At 46.6% G+C, this 20315-nt stretch overlaps 1 protein-coding gene across 1 annotated transcript; it reads right to left on the bottom strand.

The window, feature by feature from the left end:
• Positions 1-2637: 2637 nt before the first annotated feature.
• Positions 2638-4322, bottom strand: LOC141055730 (uncharacterized). The gene is made up of 2 exons (XM_073552419.1): positions 4150-4322; positions 2638-4039 (listed from the first exon to the last, which is right to left on the bottom strand). Exon 2 carries the CDS (start codon positions 3802-3804, stop codon positions 2638-2640), a length of 1167 nt encoding a protein of 388 aa, XP_073408520.1. The 5' UTR covers positions 3805-4039; positions 4150-4322.
• Positions 4323-20315: the final 15993 nt, after the last annotated feature.

Genomic DNA, 20315 nt, shown 5'->3' with positions numbered 1-20315 from the left:
TATACATAAATATTAATTTTACTTCTTTGTCTGTTCACAGATTCCTGGCGACTGGAGAAACCCTATCCTCACTACACTTCCAGTACCGTATTGGAATCTCTACCTTGTCTGGAATTGTTGCTGACACCTGCCGGGCTCTCTGGAATGTTCTTTGCCCAGAATTTATGCCCCTGCCCACCGCTGAAAAGTGGATGGAAATTGCTGACAAATTCTGGACAGTATGCAATTTTCCCAACTGTTTGGGAGCTGTTGATGGGAAACACATACGGATCATCAAACCCCAAAGAACGGGATCTGAGTACTATAATTACAAAAAGTACTTTTCAATAGTACTCATTGCAATTGCGGATGCCGGATGTATGTTTGTAGCAGTGGACATTGGAGCATTTGGCCGTGGTAATGACTCGCAGGCTTTTAAAAACTCAGACATGGGCCGGAGGTTGTATGGCAACCAATTTAATTTCCCTATGCCACGGCCTCTTCCTCACACCGAAGCTCCGCCACTGCCCTTTGTAATGGTTGGCGATGAGGCTTTTCAAATGTGCGGAAACTTACTGAAACCCTACTCCAGCCGGGACTTGGACCACACCAAAAAAATTTTTAATTACAGGCTGACCAGGGCCAGAAGAACTGTCGAGTGTGCTTTTGGGATTCTTGTTTCCAGATGGCGAATTCTGGGCACGGCCATTAATCTTAAACTTGAAACAGTCGATGAGGTGGTGAAGGCCTGTGTGGTTCTACATAACTTTGTGATGGCTAAAGAGCACCCGACCTTTGAACTGGACGATGATGCTCCTAACCCATTGCCTGAATTCACTCAGCACACTCTCAGGTCATCCGTTGAAGTTGGCCAAATGAGGGACAAATTTGCGGCCTACTTTATTTCTGATGTAGGACGGGTGCACTGGCAAGATGAAATGGTGTAATGTTGTTGTTTATGGTAATAAAAATCCTTATTTGATACCATTACTGAGTGCACTATATTTTTTAAACTCCAATTAATTAAAAAACTTCCCATGTATAACTGAATTTTGTTATGTTCACACACCTGGGCAGGTAAATACACATACGAGTTAAAATGCAGCATTGCTAGTCTGCGTGAAATATATTGGAATGAGCAAAGCTGCAGGCCATGAATCAGGAAACCATTTTTTTTCAAGAGAAAATTGTGCAACTAGTTTAAAACAAAGTATGTGATTTTCTCAAAACACAACCCTCAAAACCCCACCCCAATGAAAGTCCATGGGGAATACAAGTCAGCATTGAGTGGATGAATGTAATCTGCTCATGTAATCTGCTCCATTACAAGTTATTACACTAGGCCTTGGAATGACTATACTAGGCCGTGGTATTTCAAATATGAGTATAGTAGGCCTTGGGGCTAGTAGTATAGTAATATGTGAAATACCACGGCCTAGTATAGTCATACCAAGGCCTACTGTAATAACTCGATTTTTAACAACTAGCATCTTGTTTCACAAAAAACAAAGTGGTGAAACTAGAAAGAAACTTATTTTTTAGACAAGTTTCAACAATTTGTTTTTCATGAAACCAGATTCTCAACAATTTGTTTTTCATGAAACCAGATTCTATTTGGTAAAACTAGAGTTATTACACTAGACCTTGGAATGACTATACTAGGCCGTGGTATTTCAAATATGAGTATACTAGGCCTTGGGGCTAGTAGTATAGTAATATGTGAAATACCACGGCCTAGTATAGTCATACCAAGGCCTACTGTAATAACTCGATTTTTAACAACTAGCATTTTTAACAACTAGCATCTTGTTTCACAAAAAACAAACTGGTGAAACTAGAAAGAAACTTATTTTTTAGACAAGTTTCAACAGTTTGTTTTTCATGAAACCAGATTCTATTTGGTAAAACTAGAGTTATTACACTAGGCCTTGGAATGACTATACTAGGCCGTGGTATTTCAAATATGAGTATAGTAGGCCTTGGGGCTAGTAGTATAGTAATATGTGAAACACCACGGCCTAGTATAGTCATACCAAGGCCTACTGTAATAACTCGATTTTTAACAACTAGCATTTTTAACAACTAGCATCTTGTTTCACAAAAAACAAACTGGTGAAACTAGAAAGAAACTTATTTTTTAGACAAGTTTCAACAGTTTGTTTTTCATGAAACCAGATTCTATTTGGTAAAACTAGAGTTATTACACTAGGCCTTGGAATGACTATACTAGGCCGTGGTATTTCAAATATGAGTATAGTAGGCCTTGGGGCTAGTAGTATAGTAATATGTGAAATACCACGGCCTAGTATAGTCATACAAAGGCCTACTGTAATAACTCGATTTTTAACAACTAGCATCTTGTTTCACAAAAAACAAACTGGTGAAACTAGAAAGAAACTTATTTTTTAGACAAGTTTCAACAGTTTGTTTTTCATGAAACCAGATTCTATTTGGTCAAACTAGAGTTATTACACTAGGCCTTGGAATGACTATACTAGTCCATGTTATTTCACATATGACTATACTAGCCCTTGGGTTGGTTTTTAACATGTATTTACCCATCAGTGTGTGTGAGCGGCGCAAACAACATTAATGAAACTTATTAATGGTGAACCACAAATGTAAATTTATTTTTTATCACAAAAAAAAAACTAAAAATTATTTTTTACGGCGTTTGGGGGCAGATGGTTTCAATTTGGGGGTGTGCAGGGAATATGCAACACTTGCAGTTGAAGACGGTGTTTGAGGGGAAGGGGCAACAAAACTTGTGGGGGAAGGTAGTCCAGTTAAGGGAATTAAACTTGGAACACTTGTAGGAGAGGAAATCTGTTCAGTTACATTAGTTGTAATGGCATGTCGCCGTAGGCTTGTGTGCCTGGACCGACTTTGGCCCAATGCCCGCCTTGATTGATTTCGCCTTGAAGTAGGGGCAAATATGGAATGTAGGTCCCCCGTCTGCTGGTATGGCTGCTGCTGCTGAGGTGGCGGCTGCTGCTGCAGAGGTGGCGGCTGCTGCTGAGGTGGCGGCTGCTGCTGAGGTGGCTGCTGCTGCTGAGGTGGTTGCTGCTGCTGCTGAGGTGGCGGCTGCTGCTGAGGTGGCTGCTGCTGCTGAGGTGGCGGCTGCTGCTGAGGTGGCTGCTGCTGCTGAGTTGGCTGCTGCTGCTGAGGTGGCTGATGCTGCTCTTCGTTGTCAGTGCTCGTCCTTGCAGGAGGACTGGTGGCGGCAGTGATGGCCCAGGTTTGCAGAGTGGTGGTGGCAGGGCTACTACATGTTGTTGTAGCGGCAGGGCTGTTCCATGTTTGCCTAGTGGTGGCTGAGCTCCACGCATGCATGGGATTGGCGGTGGTGCTCCAGACAGGAGCAGCGCTTGCCATGGTGGTGTCGGTGAAGTGACCAGCTGCACTCAGACTTGTGGTGGTGTAACGGTGGGTGTCCTGGCTTTGAATAGAGGTGTCCGTGCAGTGGTATGCAGCACAAGTCGGTAGTGAGGTGAAGCGAGTCAATGGTGGCACAGGTGGAAAGGACACCACTGACTGCTGACCGTACCGATTATGCTGCATAGCCTGCAAGAAAGCATTGTTGCAGGCCTGCAGCACATTCAGCTGTTGATCAGGACTAAGGTGTTCCGCCATGCCCTTTTCAATCTTACTAAAAAAATGGTGTGCTGGTCTGTTGAGGTCGGCCTCCAGACGGTCAAGGCGCTGTTCTACAGAATTGAAGCGGTGTTCAAAGTGGTTAAAACCACGTTCCATTAGTGCAAAACCGCTTTCAACTCTGTCGGACAGTGACTTGAGGCTGGAATTAAATGTCTCGCTCAAATGCATAAACTCGGGCAAGACATTCCTGTCCAAGGCCCTCTGCCGCTGGCGGGTAGTGCCCGCATAACCAGTGGCAGAGACCTGGGACAGGGGAACACCTGATGGCCCAGCTTCCTGGTCACCAGCTGTGTGTGTGGCTGACCTGCAAGGTGCTTCCTGGCTGTCGGATGGCTGGGACGGGTCAGAGGACGTCCGAGGAAGGACCGCTCCAGGGCCAGGTTGCAGGGTGCTGCTCCAGGTGCTGTGGAAGAAAGGAAAATCATTACTACCATGCCTTTACAAGAAGCATCAGCTGTGGATTAGAAAAACACAGATTAATAAAAATAAAAACCCAAAATGTATAATACTTACGATCTTGTGGCAAGGACCGGTCTTAGGAACTGCAACGCGTGATAGTGACGGTATCTAGTTCTGGTCCTTGACGCAGATCCACTGCGAACCTGGCCCTCAGCACGAACATCACTGTTGAAGCGGTCCTTGATCGAACGCCAACGTGTTCGGACTTTGTCCACTGTTGATAAAAAAAAACAGTGCCGTCAAGGACAACAGTCACTGCGGCACAATGTAGCAATACAATACTCAAAGCAGTCACTGTAGACCCCGATGACACTGTTGGGTTTCCTGCTAGAATACGCCAAGCACGAAACCCAACAGTGCCGTCAAGGACAACAGTCACTGCGGCACAATGTAGCAATACAATACTCAAAGCAGTCACTGTAGACACCGATGACACTGTTGGGTTTCCTGCTAGAATACGCCTAGCACGAAACCCAACAGTGCCGTCAAGGACAACAGTCACTGCGGCACAATGTAGCAATACAATACTCAAAGCAGTCACTGTAGACCCCGATGAAACTGTTGGGTTTCCTGCTAGAATACGCCTAGCACGAAACCCAACAGTGCCGTCAAGGACAACAGTCACTGCGGCACAATCTAGCAATACAATACTCAAAGCAGTCACTGTAGACCCCGATGACACTGTTGGGTTTCCTGCTAGAATACGCCTAGCACGAAACCCAACAGTGCCGTCAAGGACAACAGTCACTGCGGCACAATGTAGCAATACAATACTCAAAGCAGTCACTGTAGACACCGATGACACTGTTGGGTTTCCTGCTAGAATACGCCTAGCACGAAACCCAACAGTGCCGTCAAGGACAACAGTCACTGCGGCACAATGCAGCAATACAATACTCAAAGCAGTCACTGTAGACCCCGATGAAACTGTTGGGTTTCCTGCTAGAATACGCCTAGCACGAAACCCAACAGTGCCGTCAAGGACAACAGTCACTGCGGCACAATGTAGCAATACAATACTCAAAGCAGTCACTGTAGACCCCGATGACACTGTTGGGTTTCCTGCTAGAATACGCCTAGCACGAAACCCAACAGTGCCGTCAAGGACAACAGTCACTGCGGCACAATACAGAGCAGGGAAATACTCACTAAACGCCTTTTTGGAGGATGCTGTGGCGCTGTCCCAGCCATCCATCAACGCTGCGGCCACCTCATTCCATAGCCGCCGGGTCACCACATTGTCCTTGTACAGCCGGTCACGGCTGTCCCACAACGGCGAACGCTCCTGGACCAGGCTGATGAGCTGCTCATTATCCAGGTAGACGTCTTCATCCCGTTGTGGAACCTAGACAAAACACATTCATTAGAATAATCAAATTTAAATTGAATAAAAAGTTACAAAAAAAGAAACAAAAAAATGAGTAAAAATAGAAGATAAAAAGTAAAGAACATTACAAATCATTTGATACTTACATTCCGTATCACCACCGGGACTTGGCTTCGCTGCTCCTGCTCTTCGCCCTCACTAGTGCCGTCCGCAGATGATGATGACGATGTCTTAAGAAAGTTGAAAAAAACGTAAGAGATTTGGAGAAGCAGCAGATATACTTACCAGATGCACGAAAATAATCACCTCACGGTCTGCTTGCGCCAATTCCTGCCGCGATGGGGAATACTCTGATTCTGAAGACATACTGCATGTAAAAATAATAAAAATCATTAGTACATACATAATTTAAAAGGACAGGCATATAATGTAATATACTCACATTCTTCGCTGATATAATGGGTTCTTGGTTGACTGTCTGCTCTTCAATCTCTCAGTGTAGTAGTGGCAGAGTTTTGGCAGGCACCTCCTTTATATAGACTTTTTTTTTTTGACTTTAGAAGATTCTAACTAGGATAAAAAGTGGACACCACCCAAAAAACGCAGCGCTAAAAAATCGCATACCTGCGCATGCCAGTGCGCACGTATGCGCATCCATAGGCTATAATGGCCATTTTTAGCGCAAAACGTGCGCATACGTGCGCATGCGCTTTTTTCCAGGGCCAAAAAATGCAACATGCAGCGTCTGGAAAATACCAACGCACACCCCAAAAAAACGCAGCGCATGAAAATCGCATACATGCGCTTACAAGCGCGCATGTATGCGCACCCATGTTAAATATAGGGGAAAAATCGCATGCGCACGTATGCGTTTTTTTCCAGCGCTAAAAAACGCAAATGTGAAACCAGCCAAAGAAGACAGACACAGTCGTGCAGTTCCTTTACCTGTACTTGGCAAGTGCCATCCAGGACCAAGAGTACAGATGGAGAAGGAGTTGGTCAGCCTGGAAGCAAATTAGGAATTCTCTCTCTGCAGATAGGTAGTGTGGCCTCCATTCTAGCGCTTATCTGAGGTACTCGCAGTACTGAGTTCACTGAAGTTCCCCCTGTTGACTCTCTTTTCAAACTTTGTCGTATGGCAGGCAGCCGTAGCCTTTTCCTTCTGGCTCACACACGTCGATGCTGGGGCCTCCGAGCCTTAGTTGGGAACAGAGCATTTACAGCTGCTACGTCTTCCGGTTTCTGCTGCAGGACCGTCAGTGTCCCTACAAACTCGGAGACCGGAATCCGGACCATGCGCTCCAGCTAGGAGTGAGCCTTAACTCTGCTCATCCTCCAGCTCCCCTTCTCACGTCCACACACTTCCCCTTCCCTTCACAGACTGCCCTAACTTCCCTCCTCCCGACTACAGAGAGCAGCTCCTCAGCAGTCAGGTTCAGAAGTCTCCCTGCTGGCCTGGAGTGGGAACTGTGTTCTGTGTTGGTTTAACTGCTAGAGAGATCCTTTGTTGCTCCCAAGCATGACATCACACTCCCTAGGAGGAAGGTAATGCCACTGTGGCGACCGTACTCCTGGGGGCACCACAAGTGTACTGATGCCCAGCCACTGCTAGATGATTCTGCTGGTACAGTGACCCAGACCACTACATTCCCCTCGCACTCTACAAAGCCAGAATCGGACCCTGATGAAACTCAGGTTCCCCTTCCCACATACTATACCACCTTACACGGTGACAAAGAGGAAGGTGCAGATGAAAGTGCAGGTTCCTTGAGCAGGTGGGGGGCATACTCATGGGTGATGGCACTGGCACAGGGCCCAACATAGTACGCAAAAGTGTCTCTGCCGGTGGGAGGGGAGGCCACCCGCTGTCAGACACACCGCCGTACTATGAGGGGCCCTGTGCCAGTGCCGTCGCCAGCAAATGGGCCCCCCCTGCTTGCTCAGGATCACAGTACTTGCAAAGTTGAAATACTTACCTCTCCCTGCTCCACCGCCGTGACGTCTTCCGCGTTTCCTGACAGTGACATTCTGGTTATTAAGCACGATGAATTCATGTCTGTATGCCCTCTGCCTAAACAGTCCAAGTGCAGAGAGATGGAAGATAGGGACGACGAGGAGTCCAGAGTACAGGGATTCCCTAGCGAGGAGACTTAATTAATTGTTTTAAAGGTTGGGAGCAATTTTTGGGGAGCACTATACTCTGGAGAATGATATATGGAGCCCACCATACACTGGAGCATTCCAAAGGTGGACATCAGACACTGGAGCAGCAGCGGGGAGACTACTCAGATCCTCAGGTACCCTTTTCCTCATTTTCTAAGGTTTTGCTTCATGAGGAGCTGTTAGTGGATGGTTGTTCTTTTTCCTCTACAGCCTTCGTGGACTGCGGATCGTCCATGAATCTGATTGACTCTCAATTGGTCACACGCTGCAAGATAGGGTCAGCTAGGCTTAAAGTTCCGATCAAGGTGGTGGCCATTGACTCCTCTCCCCTCACAAAAGAGGGAATTCTCTTCATGTCTGATTTGTTTTCACTCAGAGTGGGCGCTGCTCACGCGGAAAAGTTGAGTTGTTTAGTTCTGGACAATCTACCAGCAGGGTTGGTGTTGGGCATGCCCTGGTTACAACGTCATAACCCAGTTATTAACTGGAAAACGGGGGAGATTGTTCAATGGGGGTTTAAAGATTTAAAGCTAGTGGACCAAAAAATCCTGCCTTTCCAGTGTCTGGAGAGCCAAACAAAAAAGAAACACCAGGACACCACCTTGAAGGCAACATCTGAAACGCTCGATTTGATTAGAAAAACGACCACTGAGGACGAATTTGATTTCTTTGGAATTAAAGGATCCAGTAAAGCTCAAGCTCTGACACTGGAGAGGCAGTCGATCTTAATGAGCATGGTGCAGATGTCACTAACTGCTTCACAGGACCCTGCTCCCATTGCTCCCTATAACATTATCTTAATGGGCGTTTTTGGCCTCTTCCGCCCTACACCACCCACCCAACAGCAGCGACCAGTGGAGTACAGGCCACCAATGAACCACCAAAATTACTATAACCAGTCTGACTCTGGCAGCTCCCAGGCAAACTATCTCTATACCCCAGAGTACCAGTATCTGCCATAATTTTTCAATGGTCACCATAGTATTTTTGACATTAACTAGACATGGTGTACGTTTATAACACCTTGGCCGCTTCCACACAATAATCCAAAAAAATTTTATTGTTGCCTCAAAATGTCTGGTTAGTTGTTGTTAAAATCAAAATATATTTGGGAGTATTTTTGTTTGTATATGTCAACAATGACATTGAATTTATATTTATTTTTTAAATAAAAAATAAATTTTTTTCAAATGGAGCATTATTTGGGCCCATAAGCTACTGGAGCATCATCCATGGGGCCCATCGTATACTGGAGCATTGTAAATGGGGCAGATTATATATGGAGCATTATTTGGACCAATCGTACACTAGAACATCATCTGTGAGGCCCATCATATGCTGGAGCTTTCCAAATGGGGGACATCAGACACTGGAGCAGCATTTACAGGGCTCATTATACACTGTAGCATTAGAAATGGGGCCCATTATATATGGAGCATTATTTGGGTCCATAAGACAGTGGAGCTTCATCCATGGGGACCAGCATATACTGTGGCATTATGTGGAGCTTATCATATACTGTATCGAACATTATATGGGACCAATGATTCTGTATGGAGAAATATATGGGCCTCATTACTCTGTATGGCGCACTATGTGGTGGCCATAATACTGTATGGAGTAATATACTGTCCATTTTTGGAGCTATTGGAGAATTTAAAATGGATATCAGTCATGTGATGTAAGAAGTGAAGTATTTTTCATTGCACTATACCGATATTTCTCTGCCGTATCAGAGGATCATGAATTGTGGCATGTGTTAAAGGAGCCCAGTGACACTCTTTGGCCCTGGGCCCACGAAAATCTGGAGCCAGCCCTACCCCCCCACAGCTTTAGCCAAATAACCCCCAGTTTTCAATGCCTATTATTATAAAGTATATTAAGGTTGACAAGCTTAAGTAATAAGAATTGATGTTTTTGGCATTAAAATGGGCCCTGTAGGTGTATTTCCTGTCCTCCACTCACTGCCGACTTTTCTTCCCCATTGACTTGCATTGAGTTTCGTGTTTCAGTCGTCCTTCGACTTTTCACGATAATCGGCCAATTGCGTTCGACCCGACTCGACCAGATAAAAGGCAAAGTCGCTCATCTCTAATATTCAGTAAATGCAATCAATACTTGGTCAGGGCTCCTTTTGCATCAATTACTGCATCAATGCGGCGTGGCATGGATGCGATCAGCCTGTGGCACTGCTGAGGTGTTATGGAAGCCCAGGTAGCTTTGAAAGCAGCATTTAGCTCATCTGCATTGTTGGGTCTGGTGACTCATCTACCTCATGACAATACCCAATAGACTGTTTATGGGGTTAAGGACAGGTGAGTTTGCTGGTGTCATGATCCCAGTGCGGACTGGACCCACACGCTTGGGGTTAATGTCTGGAGCCCAGTACTGGTAGACGCACTCCAGGGGTTAATGTTATGATCCCAGTGCAGGCTCTTACCTGCACACCTGGGGCTTATTATTGTGGCCTCTCCTTGGTTCGGGGAGAGCTTCTTATAGCCCCAGGAAGCGCCAATCCCCGTCAGTTATACTTTCGTCCTTTGCAGAGTGTGTTGACCCCTGAGTGTGTTTGTGCTGTGTTCTTGTTTGCCTGATACATTGGTTTTGACTCAGTCTGTTCTCTGGATACTGCTTGTTGGATTCTGTTTTTGTACCTTCTATGTCTGTTTGGCTTTGCCCACTGTCTGGCCCCGACTATCCGTTCTGTCTCATCCTTGGTACTGTATTGCTATCTCTATGTATGACCCCCGTTTGTCTGACATGAGGAGTCCTATAGCTGTGTCCTGCAGTATCTCTGCAGCAGGACGCTAAGCCCCGCCCCTTTCAGTCATGAGACCGTAGGTCCTGTGCTGCTTGCTAACTTTGGCGTCCCAGGTCCTGTCTGCCGGAGTTTTCCCCGCTGTAGCCTACATCGAGCCCCTCTGCAGTGTGGGTGAGTCCCTGTTCAGCCGTGGCTGTCCGCCGGTGCTGACCGGACCGTGATATTATAACTGACCATTAAGTTAGTCGGGGCAGGTTGCAGAGAGTTATGGATCCCATACAGTCTCTGTCTGAACAGATGAAAAACCTGAGTCTGATGTTTCAGGGTTTATCCCTGGAGCAGCAAGGTCTTGCTCGTTCTCAGCGGCAGGTTTCTGAGACGGTATGGGGGGGGCTTTATCTGCCAGTTCTCTGGGGGCTGGGGCGAGTGATGCTGTCCTGGGGTCCCTGGAACCACCTGTTAAACTGCCTGACTACTTTTCTGTGAACAAAAAGGAGTTTAGGATCTTCATGGAGGGTTGCAAACTTTTTTTTACTTTGAGACCACACTCCTCTGGGGATGAAAGTCAGAAGGTAGGGGTCATCATGTCTTTATTAGCCTGGGCATTTTCCTTTCCTGCCACTGCCCCTGAGAGAGTGTTGGTGAATGCATTCTTTGAGGCCCTCGGGCACATATATGACGAGCCTGATCGAGTGCAATTGGCAGAGGACATGGTGATGAGCGTCTGTCAGGGGAAACACTCGGCCGAGTGATTTTGTACTGAGTTCCACCGCTGGGCCGCAGAGATGTCTTGGGACAATGCCACGCTCTGAGGACTCTTTCGCAGAGGCTTGTCCGAGCGGCTGCAGGATGCTTTGGCGTTACATCCCCCACCTAACTCTCTCGAGGACGCCATGACCCAAGCCATCCGGATGGACCGCAGGTTGCAGGCCAGGGGGGTGATGCAGGTGGAGACTCCATTGTTCCCCAGTGGAAAAGAGATTGTCTCTGAGCCCATGGACGTAGGCGATCTCTCCCTGAAGGAAAAGGAGAGAAAATACCGGAGGGAAAAGCAGTTGTGCTTCTACTGCGGTAAAGTGTGACATTGGAAAAAGGAGTGTCCTGACTGCCCGTCCTTGACCCGGTCGGCGGGAAATGACTAGGTCTGGGAAGTCAGTGGGGAGACTACTAAGACCCTCAGGTACCCTTTTCCTCGTTTTCTAAGGTTTTGCTTCATGTGGAACTGTTGGTGGACGGTTGTTCTTTTTCCTCTAAAGCCTTCGTGGACTGCGGATCATCCATCAATCTGATCAAGGTGGTGGCCATTGACTCCTCTCCCCTCACAAAAGAGGGAATTTTCATGTCTGATTTGTTTTCGCTCAGAGTGGGCATTGCTCACTTGGAAAAGTTGAGTTGTTTAGTTCTGGATAATCTACCAGCAGGGTTGGTGTTGGGCATGCCCTGGTTACAATGTCATAACCCAGTTATTAACTGGAAAACGGGGGAGATTGTTAAATGGGGGTTTAATGATTCTAAGTTATGTTATAAATCTGCACTGCTGGTTGAACCTGCTAAATCTGTGTCTGTGTCATCTGTCGAGCTGGAAGGTATTCCGGAGTACCTGAAAGACTTTGAAGATGTATTCTCTGAAAGCGAGGCTGAGATGTTGCTGCCACATAGACCCTTTGACTGCGCTATTGAGTTAGTCCCGAGGGCTAAATTATCCAAAGCCCATCTGTTTAATTTATCCGGCCCTGAGCGCTTAGCAATGAAGGATTACATTGCTGAAAGTCTTCGCAAGGGACACATACGTCCTTCAGTCTCACCTGTGGCGGAAAGGTTTTTTTGTAAAGAAAAAAGATGGCGGTCTACGTCCCTGTCTCGACTTTCGAGAGCTTAATAAGATTACTGTACGGAATACGTATCCTCTTCCGTTGATTCCCGATTTATGTAACCAACTGTGCGGGGCAAAATGGTTCTCTAAACTGGATCTTCGGGGGACATATAATTTGATAAGGGTCCGAGAGGGGGATGAATGGAAAACGGCATTCCTCATGTCCGAGGGACTGTTCGAAAATGTTGTCATGCCGTTTGGTCTTACCAATGCCCACGCCATATTTCAGAATTTCATCAACGTGATATTCTCTGATCTCATTGGTCGTTTTGTTTTTATTTACTTAGACAATTTTCAGATATACTCCTGTGACAGTCATTGTCATCTGAATCATGTACGAACTGTTCTCCTAAGACTTAGGGAAAATCATCTGTTTGCCAAACTGGAGAAGTGTGTGTTTTTTGTTCAGGAATTGCCTTTTTTGGGATTGATTGTGTCCTGTGAGGGTTTTCGCATGGACCCCAAGAAGGTGCAGGCCATTGCGGATTGGGTGCAACCCCGAGATCTTAGGGGTCTTCAGCATTTCTTGGGGTTCGCCAATTACTACCGCAAATTTATTCGGGGGTTTTCGCAAGTGGTCAAACCACAAACAGATTTAACATGCAAAGGTGCGGATGTGAGAAATTGGTCCTCGCTCGCAAAAGAGGCCTTTGCTGCTCTGAAAAAATGCTTTATGTCTGCTCCCGTGTTGGTACAACCAGATTCGCCCAGGCCATTTATTGTGCAGGTGGACGTCTCCGAGGTGGGGGTGGGTGCAGTGTTGTCCCAAGGGCCTGCAACTCTGACCAACCTCAGGCCATGTGCTTTCTTTTCCAGGAAGTTTTCTGCTGCTGAAAGAAATTACGATGTAGGCAATAGAGAGCTTCTTGCAGTCAAATTAGCGTTTGAAGAATGGAGGCACTTTTTGGAGGGGGCCAGTCACCCGGTTATTGTGATCACCGACCACAAAAATTTATCATATATTGAGTCTGCTAAAAGACTAATGCCCAGACAGGCCCGTTGGTCGCTTTTTTTTCCCGTTTTCAGTTTACTATTACGTTTCGTCCTGGGTCAAAGAATGTCAAGGCGGACGCCTTATCTCGCAGTTTTCATCCGGTGCCCCCCTGAGCCACCGTCCTCCATTCTTCACCCTGGGGTTGTGTTAGCAGGGGTCTCGTCTGAATTGGAACAGAAGATTGAGGGGGCCCAGTCGCTGGCCCCTGCGGCCAAGCCAGGGGGTAATTTGTTTGTCCCAGAGCAACTTCTCCTTAAACTCCTGCAGGAGTTGAGTTCCATCAATCCAAGCTGAGTGCTCACCCTGGTATATCAGCCACGCGTCTGGCGGTGGCTAGGATCTTTTTGTGGCCTACCCTTAGTTCCAACATAAAAAAATTCATTTCTGGTTGTTGGGTCTGCGCTCCTTCTAAAAACTCTCACAGCCGGCCGGCTGGGGAACTGATGCCTTTGGCAGTCCCCGAAAGACCACGGACTCACTTGTCCATGGATTTTATTACCAATCTTCCTTCTTCCAAGGGAAATACGGTGGTTTGGGTGGTGGTGGACAGATTTTCAAAGCAGGCTCATTTTGTACCCTTGTCTGAACTACCTTCAGCTGAAACTTAGTCCAGATTGTTTGTACAGCATGTGATCCGATTGCAAGGGGTACCCCTGAAAGTGGTGTCTGATCGTGGAGTGCAGTTTGTGGCTAAGTTTTGGCATGCTTTCTGTAAAAAATTAGGGCTGCCTCTGTCCTTTTCACCTGCATACCATCCTGAGAGCAATGGTCAGATGGAACGCACTAATCAGTCTCTGGAACAGATCCTCAGATGTCTGACTTCTGCTAGACAGAATGACTGGTGTGATGTACTGCCATTGGCAGAATTTGCCTTCAATAGTCGGGTGAGTCAATCCACTTGTATGTCTCCTTTCTTGGTCAATTATGGGTTCAGTCCTCATTTTGGTGAGTTTTCTCGTCTGGATTCGCGGTGTCCTGGGGCTGAGGGCTCTGGTCATCGATTAAAGAATACGTGGGCGGAAGTCCAGCGGAACATATCTTGGTCTCAAGGCAGGTATAAGTTTTTCGCGGACAGGAAACGAACACCAGGTCCTATGTTTCGGGTTGGAGAGAAAGTATGGCTCTCCATGCGAAACATTAAATTGAAGGTTCCATCAGCCAAATTGGGCCCCAAGTTCATTGGCCCATACAAGATTGTGGAAAGGATCAATCCAGTGACTTACAGGCTGTGCCTTTCAGTCTCTTTCAAGATCCCTAATGTCTTCCATAGATCTCTACTGAAACCTTTTGAAGCAGTCCGGGGACAGTCCGAGTCCGCTGCTCCTCCAGTTTTGGTTGAGGGACATATGGAATATGAGATTGATAATATTGTGTAATCCAGGTTGGTACGGTGCTCAGTGCAGTACCTGGTTCATTGGAAGAGGTGTGGGCTGGAGGACAGGTCCTGGGTGCCGGCCCGGTTGATGCATGCGGATCGCCTGGTTCGAGCTTTCCATGCTAGGTACCTGGGCAAGCCTGGGGGTCCAGAGGCCCCCCGTTGAGAGGGGGTACTGTCATGATCCCAGTGTGGACCGGACCAGCACGCTTGGGGTTAATGTCTGGAGCCCAGTACTGGTGGACCTGCACTCCTGGGGTTAATGTTATGATCCCAGGGCAGGCTCTTACCTGCACACCTGGGGCTTATTATTGTGACATCTCCTTGGTTCAGGGAAAGCTTCTTATAGCCCCAGGAAGTGCCAATCCCCATCAATTATACTTTCGCCCTTGGCAGAGTGTGTTGACCCCTGAGTGTGTTTGTGCTGTGTTCTTGCTTGCCTGATACTTTGGTTTTGACTTGGTCTGTTCTCTGGCTATTGCTTGCTGGATTCTTTTTTTTTGTACCTTCTATGTCTGTTTGGCTTTGACCCCTGCCTGGCCCAGACTATCCATTCTGTCTCATCCTCGGTACTGTACTGCTATCTCTGTGTATGACCCCCATTTGTCTGACCTGAGGATTCCTATAGCTGTGTCCTGCAGTATCTCTTCAGCAGGATGCTAAGCCCTGCCCCTTTCAGTCACGTTACTGTAGGTCCTATGCTGCTTGCTAACTTCGGCATCCCAGGTCCTGTCTTCCAGAGTTTTCCCTGCTGTAGCTGACATCGAGCCCCTCTGCAGTGTGGGTGAGTCGCTGTTCAGCTGTGGCTGTATTGGTACTTTTGGGAGTGTGGCCAGGTGCCAAGTCATGTTGGAGAATGAAATTTCCATCTCCAAAAAGCTTGCTGACAGAGGGAAGTGTGAAGCACTATAAAATTTCCTGGTAGACAGCTGGACTGACTTTGGTTTATTTTCCGCAGCATGTCAATTCTTTTTGTGGTTCTGCAGCGGTTCTGCACCCATTGACTTTCATTGAATTTGGAAAATCCGCCGAAAAACCGCATATAGAAAATTATCTGTGGATTAGGTGTAAAAACCACCGCAGAATGGGGGGAAATGATGTCATGTGGGAGGAAGTGTAGTGTGTGGGAGGAGTGTAGTGTGCAGTCACCATATTTGCAGGAAGATGTAGGGCTACCGTCGCATGGAGATGGACATCGGATGTTTGATAGACTTGGTATGTATGTCTGTATGTATGTATGTATGTGTGTCTGTCTGTGTGCGTCAGTCTGTGTGCATCTCCATGCGATGGTAGTCCCACAATGTTGCTCAATCGCCGCATGGGCCTGCTGCTTCCATCCGGCTATACGATGGGAGAGTAGGCCCTGTGGCCACCGAGCACAATTGTACAGTGAAAAACACATAACAAAACACATAACATACATGTAACATACATGACATACACTCACTGGCCACTTTATTAGGTACACCTGTCCAACTGTGTGTTAAGACTTAATTTCTAATCAGCCAATCACATGGCGGCAACTCAGTGCATTTAGGCATGTAGACATGGTCAAGACAATCTCCTGCAGTTCAAACCGAGCATCAGTATGGGGAAGAAAGGTGATTTGAGTGCCTTTGAACGTGGCATGATTGTTGGTGCCAGAAGGGCTGGTCTGAGTATTTCAGAAACTGCTGATCTACTGGGATTTTCACGCACAACCATCTCTAGGGTTTACAGAGAATGGTCCGAAAAAGAAAAAAAAACCAGTGAGCGGCAGTTCTGTGGCCGGAAATGCCTTGTTGATGCCAGAGGTCAGAGGAGAATGGGCAGACTGGTTCGAGCTGATAGAAAGGCAACAGTGACTCAAATTGCCACCCGTTACAACCAAGGTAGGCAGAAGAGCATCTCTGAACGCACAGTGCGTCGAACTTTGAGGCAGATGGGCTACAGCAGCAGAAGACCACACCGGGTACCACTCCTCTCAGCTAAGAACAGGAAACTGAGGCTACAATTTGCACAAGCTCATCGAAATTGGACAGTAGAAGATTGGAAAAACGTTGCCTGGTCTGATGAGTCTCGATTTCTGCTGCGACATTCGGATGGTAGGGTCAGAATTTGGCGTAAACAACATGAAAGCATGGATCCATCCTGCCTTGTATCAACGGTTCAGGCTGGTGGTGGTGGTGTCATGGTGTGGGGAATTTTTTCTTGGCACTCTTTGGGCCCCTTGGTACCAATTGAGCATCGTTGCAACGCCACAGCCTACCTGAGTATTGTTGCTGACCATGTCCATCCCTTTATGACCACAATGTACCCAACATCTGATGGCTACTTTCAGCAGGATAATGCGCCATGTCATAAAGCTCGAATAATCTCAGATTGGTTTCTTGAACATGACAATGAGTTCACTGTACTCAAATGGCCTCCTCAGTCACCAGATCTCAATCCAATAGAGCATCTTTGGGATGTGGTGGAACGGGAGATTCGCATCAGGGATGTGCAGCCGACAAATCTGCGCCAACTGTGTGATGCCATCATGTCAATATGGTCCAAAATCTCTGAGGAATGCTTCCAGCACCTTGTTGAATCTCTGCCACGAAGAATTGAGGCAGTTCTGAAGGCAAAAGGGGGTCCAACCCGTTACTAGCATGGTGTACCTAATAAAGTGGCCAGTGAGTGTACATTACATACAACATACAATACATGTAACAGACATGACATACAACATAAAACATGTATGCTATATACTCACCATACAGGCCTGGCCATCTTGTTCCCCAAAGCCCTTGCTCCCCTCGGTGGTTAAAAATAAAAAAAATTTAAAAAAAATCCCTGCCCGCAGTAATCCAAAAAAAGATTGTCCCACAATGATCTCAGCTGTCCTCGGGCGATACACTAGCAGGAGCGGTGCTCCTGCAGTGTATCGCCGAGTTTCCTGGTGTTCGGCACTCCGGGACCTCGCTTTACGGTACTATAGTTGCGTGTGAACTTTCCCACGCATCAGTGCCAAAAAGGAGATTACCGGAGTCAATGTACTCCTTAAACTCTGGCACATGCGCAGTAACATACTGCAGGAGCTTAGCTCCTGTCAGTGTGTTTCTGCAGCCATGGAGAACGGTCACATCTCCTGATGTGACTGTTCTCCATGGCAGATTGTCGTGGGACCCTCGTTTATGGACTGCGTCGGACCAGGTGGCATAAATTTGGGCTTCGCTTTGGATTGAGTGTATAATAAAAAATTGTCAAAAACACTGTTTTTTATTTCATTAAATTTCTTTTTTTTAATGTGTCTGTGTTTTTTTTTCTACTTTAACATTGGATTAATATTGGATCGGCGTCTTATTGACGCCTCTCAATTATTAACCGGGCTTAATGTCACCGATCAAAGGTGACATTAACCCCTTTATTACCCCACATCCCACCGGTGCACGGAAGTGGGAAGAGAGGGGCTAAGTACCGGAATTGGCGCATCTTATAGATGCGCCATTTTTGTGGCGTCTGCTGGGGCAATATTTGTAGCTGGGGGGGCAATATCCATGGCCTCTTCCTAGGCTATGAATATCAGCCCGCAGCTGTCTGCATAGCCTTTCTGGCCCTAAAATATAGGGGGACCCCACGTCAAATTTTTTTTTGGGGTCCCCTGAATTTTAGGACTAGAAAGGATACGCAGACAGCTGCGGGCTGATATTCATAGCCTAGGAAGAGACCATGGTTATTTACCCCTACCCAGGTTACATTTACCAGCCCGTTGTTGTCTGCTTATCCTTTCTGGCCCTAAAATATAGGGGGACACCACGTCAAATTGCTTTTTCTGGGTCCCCTGAATTTTAGAGCCAGAAAGGATACGCAGACAATAGCGGGCAATCATAGCCTACGGAGGGGCCATGGTTATTAACCCCTGCCCAGGCTACAATTACCAGCCCGCTGTTGTCTGATTAGCTTTTCTGGCCCTAAAATATAGGGGGGACACCACGTCAAAATTTTTTTGGGGGGTCCCCTGAATTTTAGAGCCAGAAAGGATGCGCAGACAACTGCGGGCAATCATAGCCTATGGAGGGGCCATGGTTATTAACCCCTACCCAGGCTACATTTACCAGCCCGCTGTTGTCTGCTTAGCCTTTGTGGCCCTAAAATAAAGGGGGGACACCACGTCAAATGTTTATTTTGTGGGTTCCCTGAATTTTAGAGCCAGAAAGGGTACGCAGACAACTGCGGGCAATCATAGCCTACGGAGGGGCCACGGTTATTAACCCCTACCCAGGCTACAATTACCAGCCCGCTGTTGTCTGCTTAGCCGTTCTGGCCCTAAAATATAGGGGGGACACCACGTCAAATTGTTTTTTGGGGACAACTGAATAATGGAGCCAGAAAGGATACGCAGACAACTGCGGGTTGAGATTAATATGCTAGGAAGTTGCCATGGGTATTAACCACTTCCCAGTCTAGAAAATTCAAACCACTGCTGTCTGGCTAGTCTTTCTAGCCATACAATATAGGGGCTCACCACCTAAATTTTTTTTTAACATTTTTGGGGGGCTAATAACCAAAAATTTATTTTGAAATCTACGTACAAAATAACATGATTTTAGTACATAATGTTAAAAATAAAATCATGTATGGGGATTAGGTTTAGGTTACAGACGGGATTAGGGTTAGGGATGTGATTAGGGTTAGGCCATGGGTAGGGCTTATATGGAAATGTATTTTTTTTTGGTTTTTATTATTGTAAATGATATAGTACCTATTTCTATTTTTGGTTTCTTTGTAGGTGTGTGATTTCCCAGCGCTTTGGGACCCCGCAGACAGTATGTACAAAGACCGTGGCCACAGGGATCGATGCTGGTGTAAAATTTTCGCTGAAATGTACCCTGACTGGCATGCATTGCCCAAAGCAACCCAGTCTCAAATTGGTAAGTAACCATTTATGTAACAATTTTTTGATCACTTGTTAAGAAAGCAAGAAAGATTGTAAAAATTATGTGTTTACTTTTATTTTTTAGACAATGATGTCAAACAGCGATGGCGTTCGGTTCGTGACTGATTCAACAAATTACTTGCAAGCTGCCAAAAAAGTGGGGCATCCCCAACCAGCCGAACCTTCCCCTACTTTGCAGAGCTCCAATTTCTGATATCCAGCTGGAAATTGCGGAGGTAAGTTGACCAAAAAAAAAAATTTGGACACACCTTCTCATTCAAAGAGTTTTCTTTATTTTCATGACTACTAGGTTCTTCAAAGTAGCCATCTTTTACTTTGATTAATGCTTTGCTCACTCCTGGTTCTAGTTAGTCCCTGGAAATGGTCTTCCACCAGTCTTGAAGGATTTCACAGAGATGCTTTGCACGTGTTGGGCCTTTTGCCTTCACTCTGTGGTCCAGCTCACCCCAAACCATCTTGATTGGGTTCAGGTCTGGTGACTGTGGAGGCCAGGTCATCTGGCGTAGCAACCCATCACTCTCCATCTTGGTCAAATAGCCCTTACACAGCCTGGAGGTGTGTTTGAGGGTCATTGTCATGTTGAAAAATAAATGATGGTCCAACTAAACGCAAACCGGATGGAATAGCATGCCGCTGCAAGATGCTGTGGTAGCCATGCTGGCTCAGTATGCCTTCATTTTTGAACAAATCCCCAATAGTGTCACCAGCAAAGCACCCCCACACCATCACAACTCCTCCTCCATGCTTCACGGTGTGAACCAAGCATGAAGAGTCCATCCATTCACCTTTGTAATTTTATAGTTTTTATG

The sequence above is a fragment of the Dendrobates tinctorius genome, unplaced genomic scaffold (genome assembly GCF_039654945.1).
Source record: "Dendrobates tinctorius isolate UK_male_01 unplaced genomic scaffold, ASM3965494v1 ptg000191l, whole genome shotgun sequence".
NCBI classification, from domain to species: Eukaryota; Metazoa; Chordata; class Amphibia; order Anura; family Dendrobatidae; genus Dendrobates; species Dendrobates tinctorius.
The sequence above is the reverse complement of the archived record's forward strand: the minus strand, read 5'-3'. Positions and strand labels throughout refer to the sequence as shown.